The sequence below is a fragment of the Rattus norvegicus genome, chromosome 16 (genome assembly GCF_021556685.1).
Source record: "Rattus norvegicus strain SHRSP/BbbUtx chromosome 16, alternate assembly SHRSP_T2T, whole genome shotgun sequence".
Classification (NCBI taxonomy): domain Eukaryota; kingdom Metazoa; phylum Chordata; class Mammalia; order Rodentia; family Muridae; genus Rattus; species Rattus norvegicus.
Window position 1 is genome coordinate 6,757,772 of NC_141549.1, and position 20,166 is coordinate 6,777,937.

Below are 20,166 nucleotides of genomic sequence, written 5' to 3' on the forward strand. Positions count from 1 at the left end.
ACATAAGGCCGTCTTTGGCTCTTATTGAGTTGAGGCCAGCTTTGGGTGTGAAAGACCATATTTGGAGGAAAAGGTAGACAAGGAGAATCAGGACGAGGAGGTAGGAGTCTTAGGTAAAAATATAAAATCTCATGGTCCCTCCCAGATTCTCGGAGTCAAAGCCACTACCAAGCAGGATCCTGAGTGGGAGTGGATGCCGAGATTTGGGGGTTGGAGATGAACCTTAATTGTAGCCTCGTGTGCATGAACCTGGCTCAGTCCCTAGCACTAGATAAACCAGGCATGGTAGTGATCCCTGTAATCATAGCACTGTGGAGGTAGGGAAGGATGATCTCAAGTTCAAGGCTATCCTAGCCACAGAGTTCAAGGCCAGCCTAGGCAACAAGAGTTTCTGTTTCAAGACAAAACAAAACCACCAGATTCTGTGTGGGCCTTTCTAGTTCTTTTTTTTTTTAATTTATTTTATTTATATGAGTACACTGTAGCTGTCTTCAGACACACCAGAAGAGGGCATCAGATCCCATTACAGATGGTTGTGAGCCACCGTGTGGTTGCTGGGAATTGAACTCAGGACCTCTGGAAGAGCAGTCAGTGCTCTAACCACTGAGCCATCTCCCTAGCCTGCCTTTCTAGCTCTTTTCATTAGTCCCTTTTCGTTGCCATGGCTCAGCACCAGCTCACTCTTCCCAGACCCTCTCTGTTTTCTTCCCTCCCTAAGCATCTGACACCCTTGACCGGCCACCACAGGAACCAGGAATGAGTGTGGTACACATAAGTACACACAGGTTAAAAACTTCTACACATAAAGAAAAATAAATGAATATTTATTTTTTAAATGCAACTTGCTGGGCGGGGCCATGGCTCAGTTTGTAAAGTCCCTGTCACAAAAGTATGAATTCTAAGTTCAGAACCCACCACCCACACACAAGCAGGGTGCAGGGCACACATCTGTACCCCAGTACCAGATTGGTAGATTTCAGTAGTTCATTTATCCAGCCAGCCTAGTAGAATCAATGAACTTCAAGCTCAGTGAAAGATTCGGTCTCAAAAAATCAGGTGGAGATGGCTGTGGGGCCTCTCAATTTTAATCCACACTGGGAGGCACAGCCAGGCAGGTCTCTGTGAGTTTGAGGCTAGCCTGGTCTAGGTAGGCCAGACAGGGATACACAGAGAGACTCTGCCTCCAAAAAAGTAAGCCACATACACCCCAAAACCAACCAACTAACCAATCAGAAAGCTCATGAAAAAATTAAATGCATATTTTTAAGGACTCCAGAGATGTGAGAGAGAAAATGGCCCAGATGACATTTCAAGCAATTTCCTATAAGTAACTGTGAGTTTATATCTGCAGCAAAAGAGACAGGGGTAACGCAGACATCCTTCAACAGAGGAGTGGATACATTTACACAATGGAGTACTACTAAAGCTATTAAAAAACAATGACTTCATGAAATTCTTTGGCAAATGAATGGAACTAGAAAATATCATCCTGAGTGAGGTAACCCAGCCGCAAAAGAACACACATGGTACGCACTCACTGATAAGTGGATATTAGCCCAAAAGCTCAAATTACCCAAGATACAATTCACAGACCACATGAAGCTCAAGAAGCAGGATGACCAAAGTGCTTCAGTCCTTCTTAGAAGGGGGAACAAAATAGTCATGGGAGGAAATACAGGGACAAAGGGTGGAGCAGGGACTGAAGGAAAGGCTATCAGAGACTGCCCCAACCTGGGGATCCATCCCATATGCAGCCACCAAACTCAGTCACTATTGCTGATGCCAAGAAGTGCTTGCTGACAGGAGCCTGATATAGATGTCTCCTGAGAGGCTCTGCCAGAGCCTTACTGATACAGATGAGGATGCTTGCAGCCAACCATTGGACTGAGCACAGGGACCTCAATGGAGGAGTTAGAGGAAGGACTGAAGGAGCTGAAGGGGTTTGCAATCCCACAGGAAGAACAACAATATCAACCAACCAGACCCCCAGAGCTCCCAGGGACTAAACTACCACCCAAAGAATACACATGGACAGACCCATGGCTCCATCCGCATATGTAGCAGAGGATGGCCTTGTCTGGCACCAATAGGAGGAAAAGCCCTTGGTCCTGTGAAGGCTCATTTCCCCAGTGTATGGGAATGCCAAGGTGGGAAGGTGGGAGTGGGTGGGTAGGAGTGGGAACATCTTCATAGAAGCAGGGGGAGGGGGCATAGGAGAGGAGGAAAGGGGATAACATTTGAAATGTAAATACATAAAATATCCAATTTTTAAAAAGGGACAGTGTGGTCGCCATGCTGTACCTGCTGGTGGAACCCTCTTTTCCATGGACTCAAAGACCAGGAATCCCAGGGCAGAGTCCACTTCCTTCTCACCCTCCACCACAATGTTTCTTCTTCACAGACCTTATTGTGCCATTTCTTCTCAGAAGGTCTCTATTCTGTGAGGAAATTAAGATCTGGTGTTTATTTCAGATTTCACATTCACAGCAGGCTCAGTTTCTAGACAAAAATATATAATTTAGTGTTGAAGGAAGAGTTTTGTGTTTTCTGGCACTGTTGCTATGAGGGGCATATGGGACAGACAGGGAACAAATCCTTCCTGCAGCCTGAGCTCTGGGCCTGCCCAGCTGAGCAGTGTGGTTCTCACAGTGCACAGAGGTGCCGGGAGCTGGAGGCCTGATTCCCCTGTGGCTCTGCTTACTGAGCAATCCTACCCAGGAAGACCTAAGGGGCGGAAAGCACCTTCCACCAAAGGACCGCACCAAGCTTTGAGGCAACACACTTACCCAGGGCTGGCTACTAAGTTTGCACAAAGGTTCCAATCAGTTAATGGTGGCCCACCAGCCTGCGTACCAGAAGAGTAATTCAACACGGTCTAACTCATTTTTCTGTACTTCACAAAGTCAGTCAAAAACGGGCAATGAACAGTGTGTGTGTGTGTGTGTGTGTGTGTGTGTGTGTGTGTGTGTGTCTGTGTCTGTGTCTGTGTATGTGTCTGTGTGTGCGCGCACGCATGCAGGTGGGGGGCACACACCAAGGTTTACAGGCCATCTGGCAGGTTCTCCCTCTGAGGCATCTTCTGCTATGCAGAAGCACCATGCTAAAGAAGCCAGGAATGCCTCAGCAGACACAGTGGCTGGTCCCTGTCACTTTCCTACTGGAGGTAGTCATGGTGAGCCGTTTCTGACTGTCATTATAGGAAGAACTGAAAGTTCCTTCCCTTTTCCCAGTGGTTTGATGGCTCCCTGCTGAGTGTTGATGCTCACTGTAAAGGGACAGGCCCTGTTGCCATGGTGCAGAGAAAGGACCCTCACACAAAGTGATCACTCTGCCTGCAGGAGTGCTAGGCTCAGCTTCTCAGATGTCATGGCTGACTTGGAAAGTTGTGTCTTCATATCTCAACCCTCCCAATGGCCCTGACTAGTCTGATGCTAAGGGCTCCTTTCTTTCCTTTGAGACAGGCTCTCCAGTAACAATAGGCTGGTCTCAGGCTGCCCATCCATTGCCTCAGCCTCCCACACACTGGACTATAGAGGCCCAACCCTTACCCCTACTACAGTCAACATCTTTTTATTGTTTCAGGAGTGGGGAGGAGTTAGGATAGGGTGTCACCAAGTAACTCCAGCTGGTCTGGAAGTCTCTTCCTTTCTGCTCTCTGGATTCCCAACCCCCATACCCGTGCCCCTCTCTTTTCTGAGACAGCCATGTCAAGTGGCCCTGGATGGCTTGGATTCATGTAGCGCAGGCCAGTCTCCAATAAGCAATGTTTTCAAGTGGTCCTCACAAAATCAGGAAGCTTCTGTTCACACAAATGTAAAAGTTGATTAAATGAAGAGACAACCCACGAAATGGAACAAAAGCCTTGCTAGCTAGTCATCTGATATGGACTGATATCTAGAATATAAAAAGATTCCTGGTGGGGTTGGGGATTTAGCTCAGCGGTAGAGCGCTTGCCTAGCACGAGCAAGGTCCTGGGTTCGGTCCCCAGCTCTGGAAAAAAAAACAAAAACAAAAACAAAAAAAAAACTTGAAAAAGATTCCTGTCGGGGTTGGGGATTTAGCTCAGTGGTAGAGCCCTGGATTTGGTCCCCAGCTCCGGGGGGGGGCGGGGGGGGGGGGGAGAAAAAGAAAAAAAAAAAGATTCCCGGTACCCACATCAGGTGGCTCAAAACCACTTGTAACTTCCAGCTCCATAATATCTGATGCCTCTGGACTCTATACACATACATGAACAAGCAGACGCACGCATGCGTACACGCACACACACACACACACACACACACACACACACACACACACACACACGCTTTAAAAATGTAAAAATACGGGGTTGGGGATTTAGCTCAGTGGTAGAGCGCTTGCCTAGGAAGCGCAAGGCCCTGGGTTCGGTCCCCAGCTCCGAAAAAAGGAACAAAAAAAAAAAAAAAAAAAAAAAGTAAAAATACAATATACAAAGGGCTTTAAAAAAAACCAAACCCTGATGTGTTTGTGAAAAGATAAAGAGAGGATATGTCCCGGGTTTCGGCACCAAGGTTGTATTGATAAAAAGATAAAGAGAGGGGGGATATGTTCTGTGAGGTCTGAGGAAAGGGGATGCTTCAGTGGGCTCATGCTGAGACATCCCTCCCCCGAGGAACCAGCCACACAACGGTATAGTATAGAATAGAGTTCACTCAGAGCATGGGGAGGGGAGTTAAGAGGGTAGTGTAGAGATAGAGAGAGAGTTGGGAAGTAGAGGAGTAGAGGCCGGCCATGAGCACGTGGAGAGAAGGGGCAAAAGGGAAGAGCAAGAAGGCAAGAGAGAGCAAGAGAGAACAAGAGCAAGAGAGCGAGGAGGGGGCAAGCAGCCCCTTTTATAGCGTCAGGCACGCCTGGTTGTTGCCAGGTAACTGTGGGGGTGGAGCTTAGACAGAATGCTAACAAACCCCACAACTAAAGAACAAGAAATTAGGGACATCAACTGATAAGTGGGTGAATGAAGTGGATAACTATTACTCGAACGGTGAAGTACAGAGCCTGGAAGGTGCCCAGCCGGGAAAGCAAACATCAGGGCCTGGGCTCGCACCAGAACCCACGTGAAGCAGACGCCTGCCACCCAAGACAGAGACCAGAGGATCCCTGGAACCCGCTGCACAGCCAAACTAACCCAAGTTGTGACCCCCAGGCCAATGAAAGACTCGGTCTCAAATATCAGGCCTAGATGATACCTGAGGTTCTCCTCAGGCCTACACACACACACACACACACACACACACACACACACACACACACGCGCGTCTATCCAGGCACCTCATAGGTGAACACACACTCACATTTCAAAAAGATGAAAATACAAATGGTCAATGTAAACACACAAAAAAAATTCAACCCTTGCATCAGAGAAATGAAAATTAAAACATTAAGACTCGGGGCTGGGGATTTAGCTCAGTGGTAGAGCGCTTGCCTAGGAAGCGCAAGGCCCTGGGTTCGGTCCCCAGCTCCGAAAAAAAGAACCAAAAAAACAACAAACAAACAAAAAAAACCATTAAGACTCTAACTTAGCCCAATCACAATGGCAATCACCATCAAGGAAACAAGTCAGCAGTGTTGGTGTGGACACAGACAAAAGGGAACCTTATATACTGTTACTTGGAATGTAAAACGCTAGTCTAGGGAAGGTTATGGAGGTTTGTCAAAAAGCTAAAACGTCTTCCATCTGACTCAGCTGTGGCTTTCCCTACTTTGTGGGTTTTTCTTCCACACGTCACTGTGGGAAAGCTCTAAGTAAGGTGAAGCCCACCATAGCCTGGGGCAAATGGGAGACTCCCCTGTCAGCAGGTTTTCGCCTTCTCTGATCTGTCTGGAGGATTCTAAGCCACCGGACTCACATCTATCTGAGAAAAGTTGTGTAGCATGAAAACCTGGAGTTCTCCATGCTAATGAGGTATTGAGATGGGCCTGAGTATTCAGCCAATGAGCTTCCCTTCCTGGGCATCCCTTCCCGAAAAAGGAATTTAAAAAAAAAAAAAAGACTTATATAATGTCTTAATGTATATGGATACACTGCAGCTGTCTTCAGACACACCAGAAGAGCGCATCGGATCCCATTACAGATGGCTGTGAGCCACCATGTGGTTGCTGGGATTTGAACTCAGGACCTCTGGAAGAGCAGTCAGTGCTCTTAACCGCTGAGCCATCTCTCCAGCCCCTGAAAAAGGCATTTAATTCCTGGTTCACCCTGTGTAAACTGTATACATTCATGTTTGTCACCAAATAAACCTGTTTGGACAAGCAAGGACCATCTCTTCCATCAAGGATTGCTGCAGGGGGAGGCCATCATAAAGAGCCCCACCTGAATCTCCCAGAGAAGGCCTCCTCTCTCTCAGCCCCTCCTGTACTCTCTAGGAACCAAACAGGATTCCTCTAGACCTTTGGATGGATCCCCTGAGGGCAATCTCTGACTGAAGACCTACCCCTCACCCCCTCACCTCATTCCCAACTCCCAGCAGTAACTCCAGCAGCGCTTTGAAACACAGGAGACTGGGCACACCTGAGACCGGGAACACAGCAATCATCCCAGATCCCATTGTTGTTCCCTAACAGGGAAAGTGTGGACCGAGGGCCTCCATTACAGAGGTGTTCAGACTGCCCCTCCGAGGCAGACACACAACACAGCACATGGCCACCCCTTTTATATCGCCCCCTTTACCTCCTAACACTAGATAAGAAAGAAAAAAGGAGAGGAAGGGAAAGAGGTCCCTGAATAAAGGCAGGAGTTGGGAAAGGGTGGTCTTATCATTAGACTACTTCCTGATGACTGGGGCAAGTTTGATCTTCACAGTCAGGATATCTAATTTCTTCTTGTTGTTTCTTCTTTGTGCATGACTACTTAACAAACCATGACCACCAACAACCAACCAACAGCTCACCATGCCTTATACAGTCTCTGAAGAGTCCCCAGAATTCCAAACAGCATGCAATTGCAGAAACCGTTTGCAGCTGACAAAATCACGACCTCTGTTAGAGCTCGAGGCAAATCACAGTCAGCTGCTGAGGACAGTCTGAAGCAGCCCCATAGCCCACGACTGGGATTAAACATGAAATGAAAACATTCTTATAATATGCTTATGCTTTTTAAAGAAACCAAAATTCCAAAATCATAACTACACCCACCTCTAGCACTTCTGTGAGTTTAGCCAAAGGACTTAAGTCAATAATGTATCAGAGACAGACTTGCTCATTACAGTTTACTGCAAGCACTGTGCACAGTAGTAAGTTAAATGTCATTAATAAAGGAATAGATAAAGAAATGTAGTATATCCACACATCAGTTTTAACTATATAGAAGAATGTTGTGTTCTTTGCAAGAAAGTATATTCAGCTGGACATAACTAAGTAAATTCAGCTTGTCTTCTCTGCTAGGGATTTGAGATTTTTGCACAGATACATAAAATCATGTATTTACTTGAGTGAAAATGACCTTGTAGAACCCAATACCATGTGCAAAGAACATAATATAACCCAATGAAAATAATAAGGAAAAACTGACAGATGGGCACAGCACACACGTGGACTCCCAGCTCTCAGGAGGCAGAGCAATTTCCATGCCAGCCTGGGCTACACAGCGACTCTAACACCATCTGAGGCTATGCAGCAGGACCCTGCTCAAACAAAACAAGGAGTTCCTGAGCCTGAAGAAGGCCTTTGGAAGCAACCTAGCCATATAAGAGGAGAGGGACCGGAAAATTAAAATGATGACGCAAGCCTTTGAACCCGAGGGTCACAATTAAACAAGTGAGCACTAACAGAACAGGGTTCCTTAAGGAGGAGAGAAGTCGAGCACCCTGGAAATCCTATGCAATGGAACAGCTGCTGAAGTCAACATGGTGCCCCAGTGGAAGGCAGAGTCGGGAGGAGCCGGGTGGGATTAATGCTGGCTTCATCTACACAGCAAGTGCTGGACAGACAGCTACATTGGGAGACCCTGTCCCAAAATAATATGAAAACTTGTAGAAACTTTCCAAATCTCTGGGAAGATAGAGATCAAGTCTAGGAAGCTCAAAGGATCTTAATAGATTTGACTATGAAGGATCCTCTAGGCAGGAGGCTCAGGAATTCAGTGTTAGATTCTCTTCATAGGGACTCAGAGGCTAGCCTGGACTACATAAATTTATGTCTCAAACAACAAAAGATCCTATACAAGGGCTATCATATTCAATCTGTCAAAAGTACAAGACAGGTCTAGAATTCCAGCTCTGTGGGAGACTGAAGTTGGAAGATTCCAAGTTTAGGGTCTTCCTGGGTCACCTGGTTACAAAATAGAATATACAAATGGTGTTGGACTCAGTGGTTGCCTGGTTTGTGAAAGGTTTGACCCCTAGCACTGTAAAGCAAGGGAAATACAAGACAAAATTAGAAAAACAAGCCACCGTAGCTGACTTTTGTACTAACAGCACATTTTCTCTTTTTCTTTTATTTAATAGGGCCTTCCCATGTAGCCCAGGTTAGTCTTGAACTCATGATCTCCTGCCTCAGCTTCCCAGTGCTGGGATAATCAGTGGGCACTAATATGCTCATCTTAATCAATTTCCCAGCAGAAGTCTTATAGGTCATTTATATATTCAAAGTGCTGAAAGAAAAACATTGTCATCAAGAATATCATCCTGAGGCAGCAGGAAAGATGAGCAGAAATTGCTATCCAGAGGACCTGGGTTCAGATCCCATAATCCCTGTAACTCTAGCTCCAGGGGACCCCACACTCTTCTCCTGGCATGTGCATACACACACACACACACACACACACACACACACATCAGAATGTTTTTAAAAAGAGATTTTATGAGCACACTGTAGCTGTCCTCAGACACACCAGAAGAGGGCATCAGATCCCATTACAGGTGTTCTGTGAGCCACCATGTAGTTGCTAGGAATTGAACTCAGGGCCTATGGAAGAGCAGTCAGTGCTCTTAACTGCTGAGCCATCTCTCCAGTCCCACATCAGAATTTTTAAACAAAATAAGTTTTACAAGCAGAAAAGAGTCTTGATTTCGTTTCTAATCATTTTGAGTTGTAATTGGCCACTTTGGTAGCAGCTGTTAACTCCTTGGGGAATCACCTCGCTTTGCCAGTCTTGATCACAACTGGCAGGATACTAGGAAGCAATCATGTTCACGTTCTCGTCCCTGTGGCAGTGCCCAGGTCTCAGCTTCCTTGTGAAAATGTGGAAAAATTCCTTCTAAACAACCGTGGTGGCTGTCGCATTCGTGGTTCCCAAAACCCCTCCCTGTGTCTCAGTCAGCATTCCTAATGCTGTGACAAAACTATGGCCAAAAACAGGGAAAGGATATATTTGGCTTACATGTCCATCTGTTCATCTGTCCCAACTGTTCATCATTGAAGGAAGCCAGGACAGGAACTCAAACAGGGCAGAGGCCAGAAGGGCGGTGCTTACTAGCTTACTTATACTGGTGTGCTCAGCCTGCTTTCTTATAGGGCACCAGCTCAGGAGGGCACCACCCACAATGGGCGGGGCCCTCCCATATCATCACTAATTGAGAAAATGTCCTACAGGCTTGCCTGTTCTTTTGAGGCCTTTCCTTTCCTTTCCCTTCCTTCCTTCCCTTTCTCCCTTTCCTTCTTTCCTTCCTTCCTTCCGTCTGTCCCCCCCCCCTTTCTTTCTTTCCTTCTGTTTTGAGGCAGGGTTTCACTATGTAGCTTGGCTCTAGCTGTCCTTGCTACTCACTATATAGACCAAGCTGGTCTCACTAGAACCCCTGCCTCTGCCTCTCAAGCGCTGGGATTAAAGGTGTGCATCACCACACCGAGCTTGGAAGGTGTTTTCTTTCTTTTTTTTTTTTTTTTTTTTTTTTTGGTTCTTTTTTTCGGAGCTGGGGACCGAACCCAGGGCCTTGCGCTTCCTAGGTAAGCGCTCCACCACTGAGCTAAATCCCCAGCCCCTTGGAGGTGTTTTCTTAATTGAGGTTCCCTCCCCTCAGATGACTAGCTTGTGTCAGGTTTACATAAAATTACCCAGCACCGTCCAGTCCAGGTGCTGTGCTGAGTCCCTTCTATGCTAATCCTTGAAACCATGACGGCATTCCCGACCTCCCAGCATGCATCTGCACTGCCTTCTCTCCCGGCCTGGTGCTCCAGCTACAGTGATCCACGGGGCCCTGTACTCTCATGGCACCCACTGAACATGTAACAAAATGTCACACATTTGAAAAGAGCAGGAAAGAAAACTGGAAAAAAATGTCTTAACTTTATTTGGTTTTGTTTTTGAGACAGGGCTTCTCTGTGTGAGCCGGGCTGTCCTGGAACTCACTCTGTAGACCAGGCCTGCCTCTACCTCCGGACTGCTGGGATTAAAGGCGTGTGCTACCACTACCCGGCCTAACTTTATTTCTAATAAATTATTTGCTCTTGGAAAGAGAATATATAGAAGTTTGCAGGAAACATTTTCTTCCCAACAGAAAACATGGTTCTTCTGCGTAACCCTTGCTTTACCTTTTCCCCATTTCCATGTCCTCTGTGGCAACTGTGGACGGGAAAACCAGCTACAGGATACTGGGGCCAGGAGAGGGCTCAGCCCATCGAGACACCCACCACCAAGTCTGAGGGTCTGTGTTCCACCCTGGGGTTCACATGGTGGAGAGAACCAACTCTTGGAAGGTGGTTCTTCTGACCTCCAGCCTGCGTAACCTTTGCCCCCCCCCCCCAAAGCACAAAAGACCACTATGAGTAATGCGTGAGGCAGACCTGTATCCAGGATACAGCCCCGACATTGCTCCACCTTAATCTCACACGTGGTACCTCCGTGGAGCCATTTACCAAGAAAAGGGGTCTATGGGGTCTATTCTATCTGTCCACGTGGAAAAGCTTCTGATTGCCCAGTCGGTTCCTCAGAGATTGCCTAAAAGGCGAAGCTTTAGCTGGGAGCAAACTGACTACAGAACACAGAAGCAGACTGAAGAATGGGTAAAGGCATCCCATTTCGTTTTGTCCAGTGAATTGCTCTCGCCAGCTGATGTTGACCTAGAAAGCACATCTGTAGCAATCCTTTCCTTCCTCTGTAATGACAAGAAAAATGCTCCCTGTGTAACTGTTACAGAGGCTCTGCCTTGGCGGCACACAGCTTTAATCCTAGCACAGAGGCAGGAGGATTTCTGAGTTCAAGTCTAGCACCAAGTTAACCATTGGCAAAAATTTAAAAAATAAAAATAAAAAATTGGGGTTGGGGATTTAGCTCAGTGGTAGAGCGCTTGCCTAGCAAGCGCAAGGCCCTAGGTTTGGTCCCCAGCTCCGAAAAAAAAAGAAAAAAGAAAAAGAAAAAAAATAAAATAAAGGGGGAGGGGTGGTGGTGGTGTCAATTTGAACACTGAGTATCTGACACCACCTTGTGGTGGCCTAGTTCAATCCAAGGTATTTGCAAGGATTCCAGAAATTAAGCCTTCTTGAAGAGGAGCTGGTTTGTGACCTGTTTAGAACATTTGGACATAATATCACATATAATCACATAATATCACACATATTAGAAATACCTTGCATGTAACTGACTTTCATACTATTTGGACTTTATAGAATGGATAAAACCCTCGGATGTGGACGGTCTCCTCTAGCCCTGGTGGCAGCCCTAGGTTCGGGGACATGGCTGATTGCATGGGGCAAGTCCTCCACTTGCTCCTGGCTGGTCAGACTCGGAGCCTGTAACATTTTGTTCGTATCCATGTGTGCAGTCTGTTTAACTGTGGAGTGCAGCATCCACCGTATATGCGCATAGGGTCTTGTAGAGAACAGAGTTTACACTGTGAGGTGTTTTATACACACACCTCCAACTCTGACTAGTACAATACGCACAGCATCTTCTGTAGTGGTGTTCGGCAGACTCAGGAGGTCTCTGGGGTCTGTTTTGTATGGGCGAGGCAATGCCACACTCTTCAGTGAGATGGCTCGTATCACAGTGCCTGCTGCCAAGATCTGAGTTCAATTCCTGAGAGCCGCATGGTGGATGGAGAGCACCGTTTCTGTACAAGTCATCTTTAAATTCTTTTGGGGAGATTTTAAAACAGAAAGGAACTGCGTGGATGCTGGAAGTCAGAGTGGTGGTCACCCTGGCTGGGGGGATCGGTGGCTAGACGGAACATTGGGGTTCTGGACTATTGATCAGCCATTTCTTCAGCTGGATGCTTGTCATGCAGGGGTGCCCACCGTCACATCCCTGAAGCAAGCATTTGCTTTTCTGTAGCTCTTTGTGTGCAGGTTAAACAGTAACACGTCAAGATGAGGCCTGTGTACACAGAGTTCACCCTGAGTCACACATCACAAAACTTCACTTTAATCCTCACACTTTGAAGGTTTTTTTTTGTTTTTTTGTTTTTTTTGTTTTTGTTTTTTTTTTTTTTTTTTTTTATCATGGGGAATCTAATCTGAGGTTCAAAAGTGAAAGAACTGGGCCAGAATTCCCAGGTGAGCTTCCCTACCACACACTGCCTTTCCCACTTCCTACTTTATTCTGTCTTTACCAGGCTCAGCCACAGTCTGAGGTAGCAGTTAGACCTACACGGAATGGACTTTTTGGAAGAGGCCTTGAGCAGCATCCTGGGCTAAGCCAGCATGGGATGCCTTTAGTGGAGGCCAGGGACTGAACTGAGACCCTAGACCCTCCTGGCTCCTCCTCTGAGACCTATGTGATTTCTTATAGGTGTCCATCCTTTAGAAATAGATTTTAAAGAAAACCAACCAACCAACCAAATGAACAAATCCAAACTCTTCTATGTTATCAGGTTTGTTCTTACTCAGCCATTTTTTGAGCCTCTGAAGAAGAGATTACATAGAGTATCTGACTAGCAAGAGAAAAGAGCTCCTCTCAAGTTGAAACAGATGGTCCTGAAGGCCGGCCAGGAAGCACAACTGAGTTCCGAGTCAGCGCCTCTCCTCTCCAGGACAGAACCACAGTGGCTACTGCCCAGCTGCATCCCCACAAGGACCATGCCTCTTCAAGGCCCTGGCCAGCCATGTGTTCACGAGGATATTCTCACCAACTTTTTCTGCAAGCACAGAAAAGGCTTGCAGGAAAGAACTTCATGTGTCATAATTCAAAAGTCACATATGGCAGTGCCCAGGAGATGGGTCACTGGACTAATTTAGGGAGTTCCCCATAGTTTACAAAATTAGCTTTGGGCCTCAGCAATCCTCTCTAGCCACCGCTTCTCCACAGGGAACTGGGCCCAGGCCAATGTCCTTTCACAGGTGAAATGCAAACTCTGAAGTAGTATCAACTGTTTCTTGAGAAACTGCACTGGGCAGATGGGAAGATAGGTGTTGGCCTTCCCTTCCCCGTCCAGGGCAACTGGCCAATTACAGAGGGCATCCACACACGGACACAAAGGCTGGCAAGACGTTTAGCAGATAAAGCTTGAGGACCTGGGGTTTTTGAGTTAATTGGGAATTCACTCAGCAGTAGAGTACATGCCCAGCACTTGAGGGCCTGGGTTCAATCCTTACTACAGCAACAAAAGCAGCAAGATACTGACCAGCTTAGCTAGGCAGGGTGGTGCATGCTTTTCATCCCAGCAGGGGCCAGCCTGACCTACAGAGTGTTCAGGCCAACCAGGGCTATTAGCCAGGCTAGGGACACCTTGTCTCAAAGTAACAATAGCAACAGATTGCTTTTGGGTTTATTAATGCACACGAACATGAATTTTGCCTGCATATATGCATGTCCACCACAAGGGCCTGGTACCAAAGGCAGATGACATTGGATGTGCTGGGGCTGGAGCTACAGATGGTACTGGGAACTGAACCTGAATCCTTTCTAAAACAACCTGAGGTTGATCTCCTGAAAGAGTACAGAGAATGAACTCCTAAAAGTTGTCTTATTACGTACACGCACTGAATCAGCTCCTGCCTTCAGGTTCCTGCCCTGTTTAAGTCCCTATCCTGACTTCCTTCAACAATGGACTACAGGTGTAGAAGTGTAAACCCTTCCCTCCTACTCTGCTTTTGGTCATGGTGTTTCTTCATAGCAGTAGTACCCCAAAATTAAGACATCCAGGAACAATGGTTTAATTATGCCAAGCAAGGACTTAATATTTTCCTACCAAAGTCCTTAGCATGTAAATATCAAATTACTAAACTTTAAAATTGCATTGTTAGGATGATTTTTAAGATCACTGTTTAGGGGGGCTTGGAAATGGCTCAGTGGTTAAGAGCACTGGTTGCTGTTCCACAGGACCTAGGTTCGATTCCCAGCACCCAGTGACTCAAGACTCCACTGTAACTGCAGTCCCAGGGACCTGACAGCTCTGGCCCTCACGGGAACCACATGAATGTAATATACAGACATGTGCAAACAAACCGCCTATACACACGGTAAGCAAACATGTAGTGGTTAAGGGGTGAAGGCACAAGGACCTGGGGTCAAATCCCAAGCATCCAGACAGAAAAAGCTGGGTACAACCCCACACCACACTGAGGTATGGACGGGGGATCTGAGAGCCCATGACAAGCCCCACATCAGTCAGTGACTGTCCAGGACATAAGGCAGAGAGTGAGGGGAAGATACAGCGTCTTCCGGAACGGACGCCTCCACATTTATTCACCCCCCCCACCCCCACACACACAAGTTGCTGACTTGTGTTTCTTTAAATGTCATTACATTTTGATTTAGGTTTAGGACAGAATTCCCAACGATTTCTCAAACAGCCACAAACCTGTTTCCATTTTGTACTACACAGACCTATGTAGTGTTTTCAGCAGCAACAATTGCAAAAAGTTTCAATAACCCATGAAAGAACTGAAGATGTCTGACATCTACTGTATGAAGTTTCCAACCAAGACTCAATCCTGGGCTTTTTGTCTTGTTTTGTTTGATGCTAAGCCTGGCATCAAACTTGCTGTGTAGCCAGGAATGACCTTGAATTTCGGATAGGAAACTTTGGTGCGGCACGCTGGTACATGCCCTTAACTCCAGCACTTAAGAGACAGATTTCTGTGAATCAAGGCCAGTCTGGTCTATACAGCAGTTCCAAAAAAAAAAAAAAAAAAAAAAAAGACAACAAAAAAACCTTTTTTTTTTTTTATAAAGAACTTAAATATATCTTGAATTGCTTTTCTGAGACAGTCTCTCTTTTTTTTAAGATTTATTTATTTCTAAGTACACTGAAGCTGTCTTCAGACACACCAGAAGAGGGCATCAGATCTCATTACAGATGGTTGTGAGCCACCATGTGGTTGCTGGGATTTGAACTCAGGACCTCTGGAAGAGCAGTCAGTGCTCCTAACCACTGAGCCATCTCTCCAGCCCCAAAAAACCTCTTTTAAATGTTTACTTTGTGTGTAAACGTGAGCCATGGTGCTCATATGGAGGTCAGAGAACAGCTGTGGGAAGTGATTCTCCTTCCACAACGTGGCTCTAATACTGAACTGCTGAGCCCGGATCTGCTGAGCCACATCGCTGGCTCTCACCTCACTGACTTTTATACACTTGATGAACGTATGCACATATTCTCCTGTGAGAGGGGACACACAGTGCTGGGACACTGTGGGAGGTAGGATAACCTCTGGGGTTGGACCTTCTCCTTTACACCAGGTTATCTCTGCTCTGTGTGGTTGAATATACCTGGCTAGGTGGCCTTCACACTTTGGAAACTTTTCTGTCCCCAGCCCCCACTGCTGGGATTACAGACATGTGCCATGCCCAGCTTTAGGCAGATTTGTGGGATTCAATTTAGCTCCTCACTTGCATAGCACGCACTGTCGCCTCACCCCCAGCACTGATTGTCTTCCTGCCTTTATCCTTCAAGTGCTGGGATTGTGGGTGACACCATACCTGGTTAATTCAGGGCTGAGGATGTAATCAGGGTTTCTTGGCATTCTCCCAACTGAGCTACAGGCAGTTAGGACCCAAGATTTAATCCTTTATGTAAAGATTAACAAGCACGAGCACCCGATTGGTATGCACATTTGCATTAGTCTTCGCTAAGTGCTTAAGACTGTATGTGTGCCAACAACTGTCTTAAATTACTACTGGCAAAATTTGAGACCCATTCATCTATCGCACACTCGGCTCCCCCGTTTCCCTTGTGGGAACACAACTGAACCAAGAGACTTTCCTTTTAGGACTTACAATTCTGTTTTACTACAGTGTGCACACAAATTCACTTTATTTACTTCTTTGCGCACATGTGAGGTCAGAAAACAATTGTCAGCAGCTCTCACTCCACCTCTGTGAGGCCAGGTCTCTTAGGTCTGCCACACTGTGTACCCCAGGTGAGCTGGTCCTGAGCTGCAGGATGATTCTTCCTTCTCTGCTTCTCGTCTTGAGGTACGAATATGAGGATAAATTCAAATTGCCAAACCTGGGGTTTTTTCTTTTGTAATTTGGGTGTTTTGCCTGCATGTATGTCTGTGCACCACCTGCAGAGGCCAGAAGAGAGCACTCAATGCCTCGGGCCTGGAATTAAGGGCGGGGAAGTGTGGTGAGCAGCCCTGTGGGTGCTGGAATCCAACAGCCAGCCCCCTGCCTTTATTCCTGGACAGACTGCTGGGACCACACTCAGGTTGCTTGGCCTGCACAGCTATGCACCTTTACCTGCTGGGCCAGCTCCCCAGGCTTCACTCGTTCTTAGTACAAAAATAACACATGCAATTTTTAAAAATTCAGAATATAAAAAAATACAAAACAGTTTAAAATTCTTTTCTTAAAAGTGAAGCAGAGTCAGTGGTAGGAGCTGGGTCCTTCGGGGGCTTCCGGAACTTGCTCTGAAGGAAAACTCGTGGCACACACAGGCCCTCCTTTTTATTCACTGTCTCTCGAAACACATACTCGTTCACCACTTCTTCATAACCTGCATCCACAAAGAGCTTCGCCAGGAATTCTAGAAGGCAACAGGATGAGCTTTGAGGGCTGAGACAGCTGGAAGGTTTGTTTCTGTAATGAAAACTTCAATGCTAATATTGATTTTGTTTTTAAACTTTTCTTCTTTGATTTTTTTTTTTTTTTTTTTTTTTTACTTTTGAGACAGGATTTCACTTTACATCTCTGGCTGGCCTGAACTCTTTAATACTTTTGCCTCAACTCCCCCAGTGCTGGGAATACAGGCTGTGCTAGCAGGCTTGCTTTCTCTGCATTCATTCATTCATTCATTCACTCCTCATTTATATTTCATTACTTCACTCTATCTTTTTTTTAAAAACAAACACATTCCTACTTCTCATGGTCTTAACACCCAAACGGAAACCTCCAATTAAAGAACCAACAAAGATTCTATCTTGGCTTATTCTTGTGTTAGGAAATACAGAAGTCTGACTAAAAAGAAACAAAGCCCAAGCTAGCTATTGAAAAGGTCTGCACATGCTCAACCTGTTCCTAGAAAGGAAGGATACCTGTGACCAGCATTGGTGTGTGTGTGTGTGTGTGTGTGTGTGTGTGTGTGTGTATTACCAGGTAGTGACAACTTCACCCCAGCAAAACATCACACAGGTTAAATGAACCAAACAAGTAGAATAAAGGACTGGGGAACACAGCACAGACCCCACTAAGGGCCCTACTGTGTGGCTGTGCTCTAGAGCACTGTGCAGACACCACTAGGGCTTCCTGATGGCTTCTAAAGCACTGAGCCAGATGTGGCCATTTCCCACAACTTAAGTTCATCTTCATTTCCACCTGACATGGTACATTTAATTGCACACTTGTTTTTTAGTTTTAACATCTAGAATGACGTCAGGAAATAGACATATGAGGCAGACACAGAACTGCTATAAGGTTAGGGATAGCCTGGGCTACTGGCTTGAGGTTTTGTTTTAAAAACAAACAACTAGAAACCACAGAGCTGCAGATGTGCAGGCTCATCAGTTCTTAGCACCTGCTGTTCTTGCAGATCGACTTGGTTTCCGTGGTGGCTCACCACTACCCATAACTTCAGTCCCAGGAGATCCTCTGTGACTTCTGCACAGACCAGGCATGCACACGGTACAGGCGAAATGAAAAAAACAAAACAAAACTCAAAACAAAGAACCTAAGCCTAAGACTAAAAGGTAAAGATCTAGGGACACGGATTAGTGGCAGTGCACCTGCCTAGCATGCTTGAAGCCCTGGGGACAAGTCTCGGCATCACCAAAAAAAAAAAAAAAAAAAAAAAGAGCCCCTTCACCCCTACCCACAGAGCTAGAAAAAAACCAACCATCTTTTATTCCAGATTATTAGGTAGACTTAAAATTAATGCTCAAAACACTTAAAAACGGAAATGTTTGGCATTTTCTGATCCAAAATGCCTTTTAAAGTATTTTTTATTATTAACTTGTATGTGGAGTATGTGTTATGTGTGTGTCTGTGTGCACCTGTGTGCAATAGCACACATACATAGAGGCCAGAGGGCAATGTTTCTTTGGTCACATTTTCCACTTTAAGAAAATACATTCATTTTTATTTCCGTTCATGGATGTTTTGCCAGATGTTTGCATCACATCCACGCGGTGCCCATGGCAGCCATTACAGACTTGACTTGTTAGTCACCATGTGGCTGCTGGTATTCAAACCCAGGTCCTTTGGAGGTACTCTTCACCACTGAGCCATCTTTCCAGCCCTCCACTTTGCTTTCTTTTGGGGGTGGTGGTGATGGTGTTTCGAGACAGGGTTTCTCTGTGTAGCTCTGGCTGTCCTGGAAGTTACTCTGTAGACCACACTGGCCTCAAACTCACAGAGATCTGCGTCTGCCTCCCAAGAGCTTTGACACTGCAATTCTCAACATCCATGCAACAAACACACCTTTTTTTTTTTTTTTCAGGGAGAGAGGGCCTCTTTGAGATAGCCCTGGCTGTCCTGGGCCACTTTACTTTTACTTTTCTCACCAATGTGGGCGCTCCCCACAGAACTAGCTGACGGGCGAGCCCCAGGGATCTTTGCTGACTCTGCCGTCCAGCACCAGGATTACAGGTCCACGCCCCCATGCCTGGATTTTCACAGGGATGACAAGGGGCTACAGCAAACACCTTATCAACTGAATCATCTTCCCAGGTACAAGCACCTAGCTTTGTTACTGTTTTCTAAGACGGGTCTCATGCAGCCCAGGAACAAGCTGAGGGTCAGAATGACCTACGGCTTAATCTATTTTCTGTGCATGAGAGTTTTGCCTGCATGAAGCATTTGCACCATGTGCATGCCTGCTGCTCACAGGGGCCTGGTCAGAGGAGGTGTCTGATCTCTGGGAACTGGAATTACAGATGGTTAAGAAACCACTGGGTGTGGGGAACTGAACCAGGCTGCCAAGTGCAACAAGTGCTCTTTCCAGCTGGACTTTTTAACTCTTGATCTTCCTGTTTCTAACTCTGGATTGCTGGTTCAAGTCCTGTATGCAACCACCCCAGTTTATGCAGTGCTGGGGACTAAACCCAGAATCTGACCAATGCTAGGTCAGCATTATATCGCCCAAGCTACACTCCCAGTAATCTTTGATAGCAAATTTAGCTACTTGAAAGCAGATCTAATCACTTTTATTCAAGAAGGATTTCTGCCTTTGGGTGTGGGGAAGTACCTCAAACCACCATGGGAACTTAAGACACTCATTGGGAGATGTGAATTTCTGATCCTCCTCCCCCCTTCCCAGCACAGCTCCTGTTGGCATCACATGACAGGTCTGAGGCCTGTCTACTCTGCGAGCCTCAAACACTGGTCACTGTCAGCAGAGGCCTTTCGGCTCCCTACAGGCCAGAGCTAGCTAAGTGGTGTGTATGAGAACTTGTTCTAAGGACTTGGGACTTGTGTGCTAGCATGGCCACATACCTGCCCAGGCAGCACTCCACTGATGGTGCAGTCAAGTACAGAGCAGAGAGTGACACACTCTAAGGAGACTCTCCACTCCTCTTACCATCAGTAAGTACACAGAGAGAGAGTAAGGACACAGAGCAGAGAGTGACATACTCTAAGGAGACTCTCCACTCCTCTTACCATCAGTAAGTACACAGAGCAGAGAGTCAGTACACAGAGCAGAGAGTGACACACTCTAAGGAGAGAGACTCTCACCCCTCTTACCATCAGTAAAAAAATATGATCTGGTTCCATCCTGTCTGACATAGAAATTTTCTCCAAGTTTGCTTCCGGCTTTAAATCTAAGCATGGCATGATCATTCAGCCCATAGTCACGGAACAAGACACTTCTGCCTGGTTTTAATACCTGTAAAAGTAAAGCA

General features: G+C 46.3%; 1 protein-coding gene across 22 annotated transcripts in view; it reads right to left on the bottom strand.

Annotated features, from left to right (window-relative positions):
- Window positions 1-2,301: 2,301 nt before the first annotated feature.
- The window catches only part of Mettl6 (methyltransferase 6, tRNA N3-cytidine), a 28,473-nt gene continuing 10,608 nt past the window's right edge, over window positions 2,302-20,166 (bottom strand). For 13 of the 22 annotated variants that reach the window (XR_015639307.1, XR_015639308.1, XR_015639309.1 and 10 more), the window contains 2 exons: window positions 20,009-20,150; window positions 16,126-16,856 (listed from right to left, as the gene is read on the bottom strand). Coding sequence is in view for 11 of the 22 variants with exons in the window: in XM_087587663.1 (XP_087443789.1) it covers window positions 16,666-16,856; window positions 20,009-20,150 (333 nt within the window). In the remaining 11 variants the exon portion in view is untranslated. Of the gene's footprint in view, window positions 2,439-16,125; window positions 16,910-20,008; window positions 20,151-20,166 lie in introns of those variants that run through there. The other 9 variants (XR_015639313.1, XR_015639315.1, XM_087587668.1 and 6 more) reach the window with 2 other exon arrangements.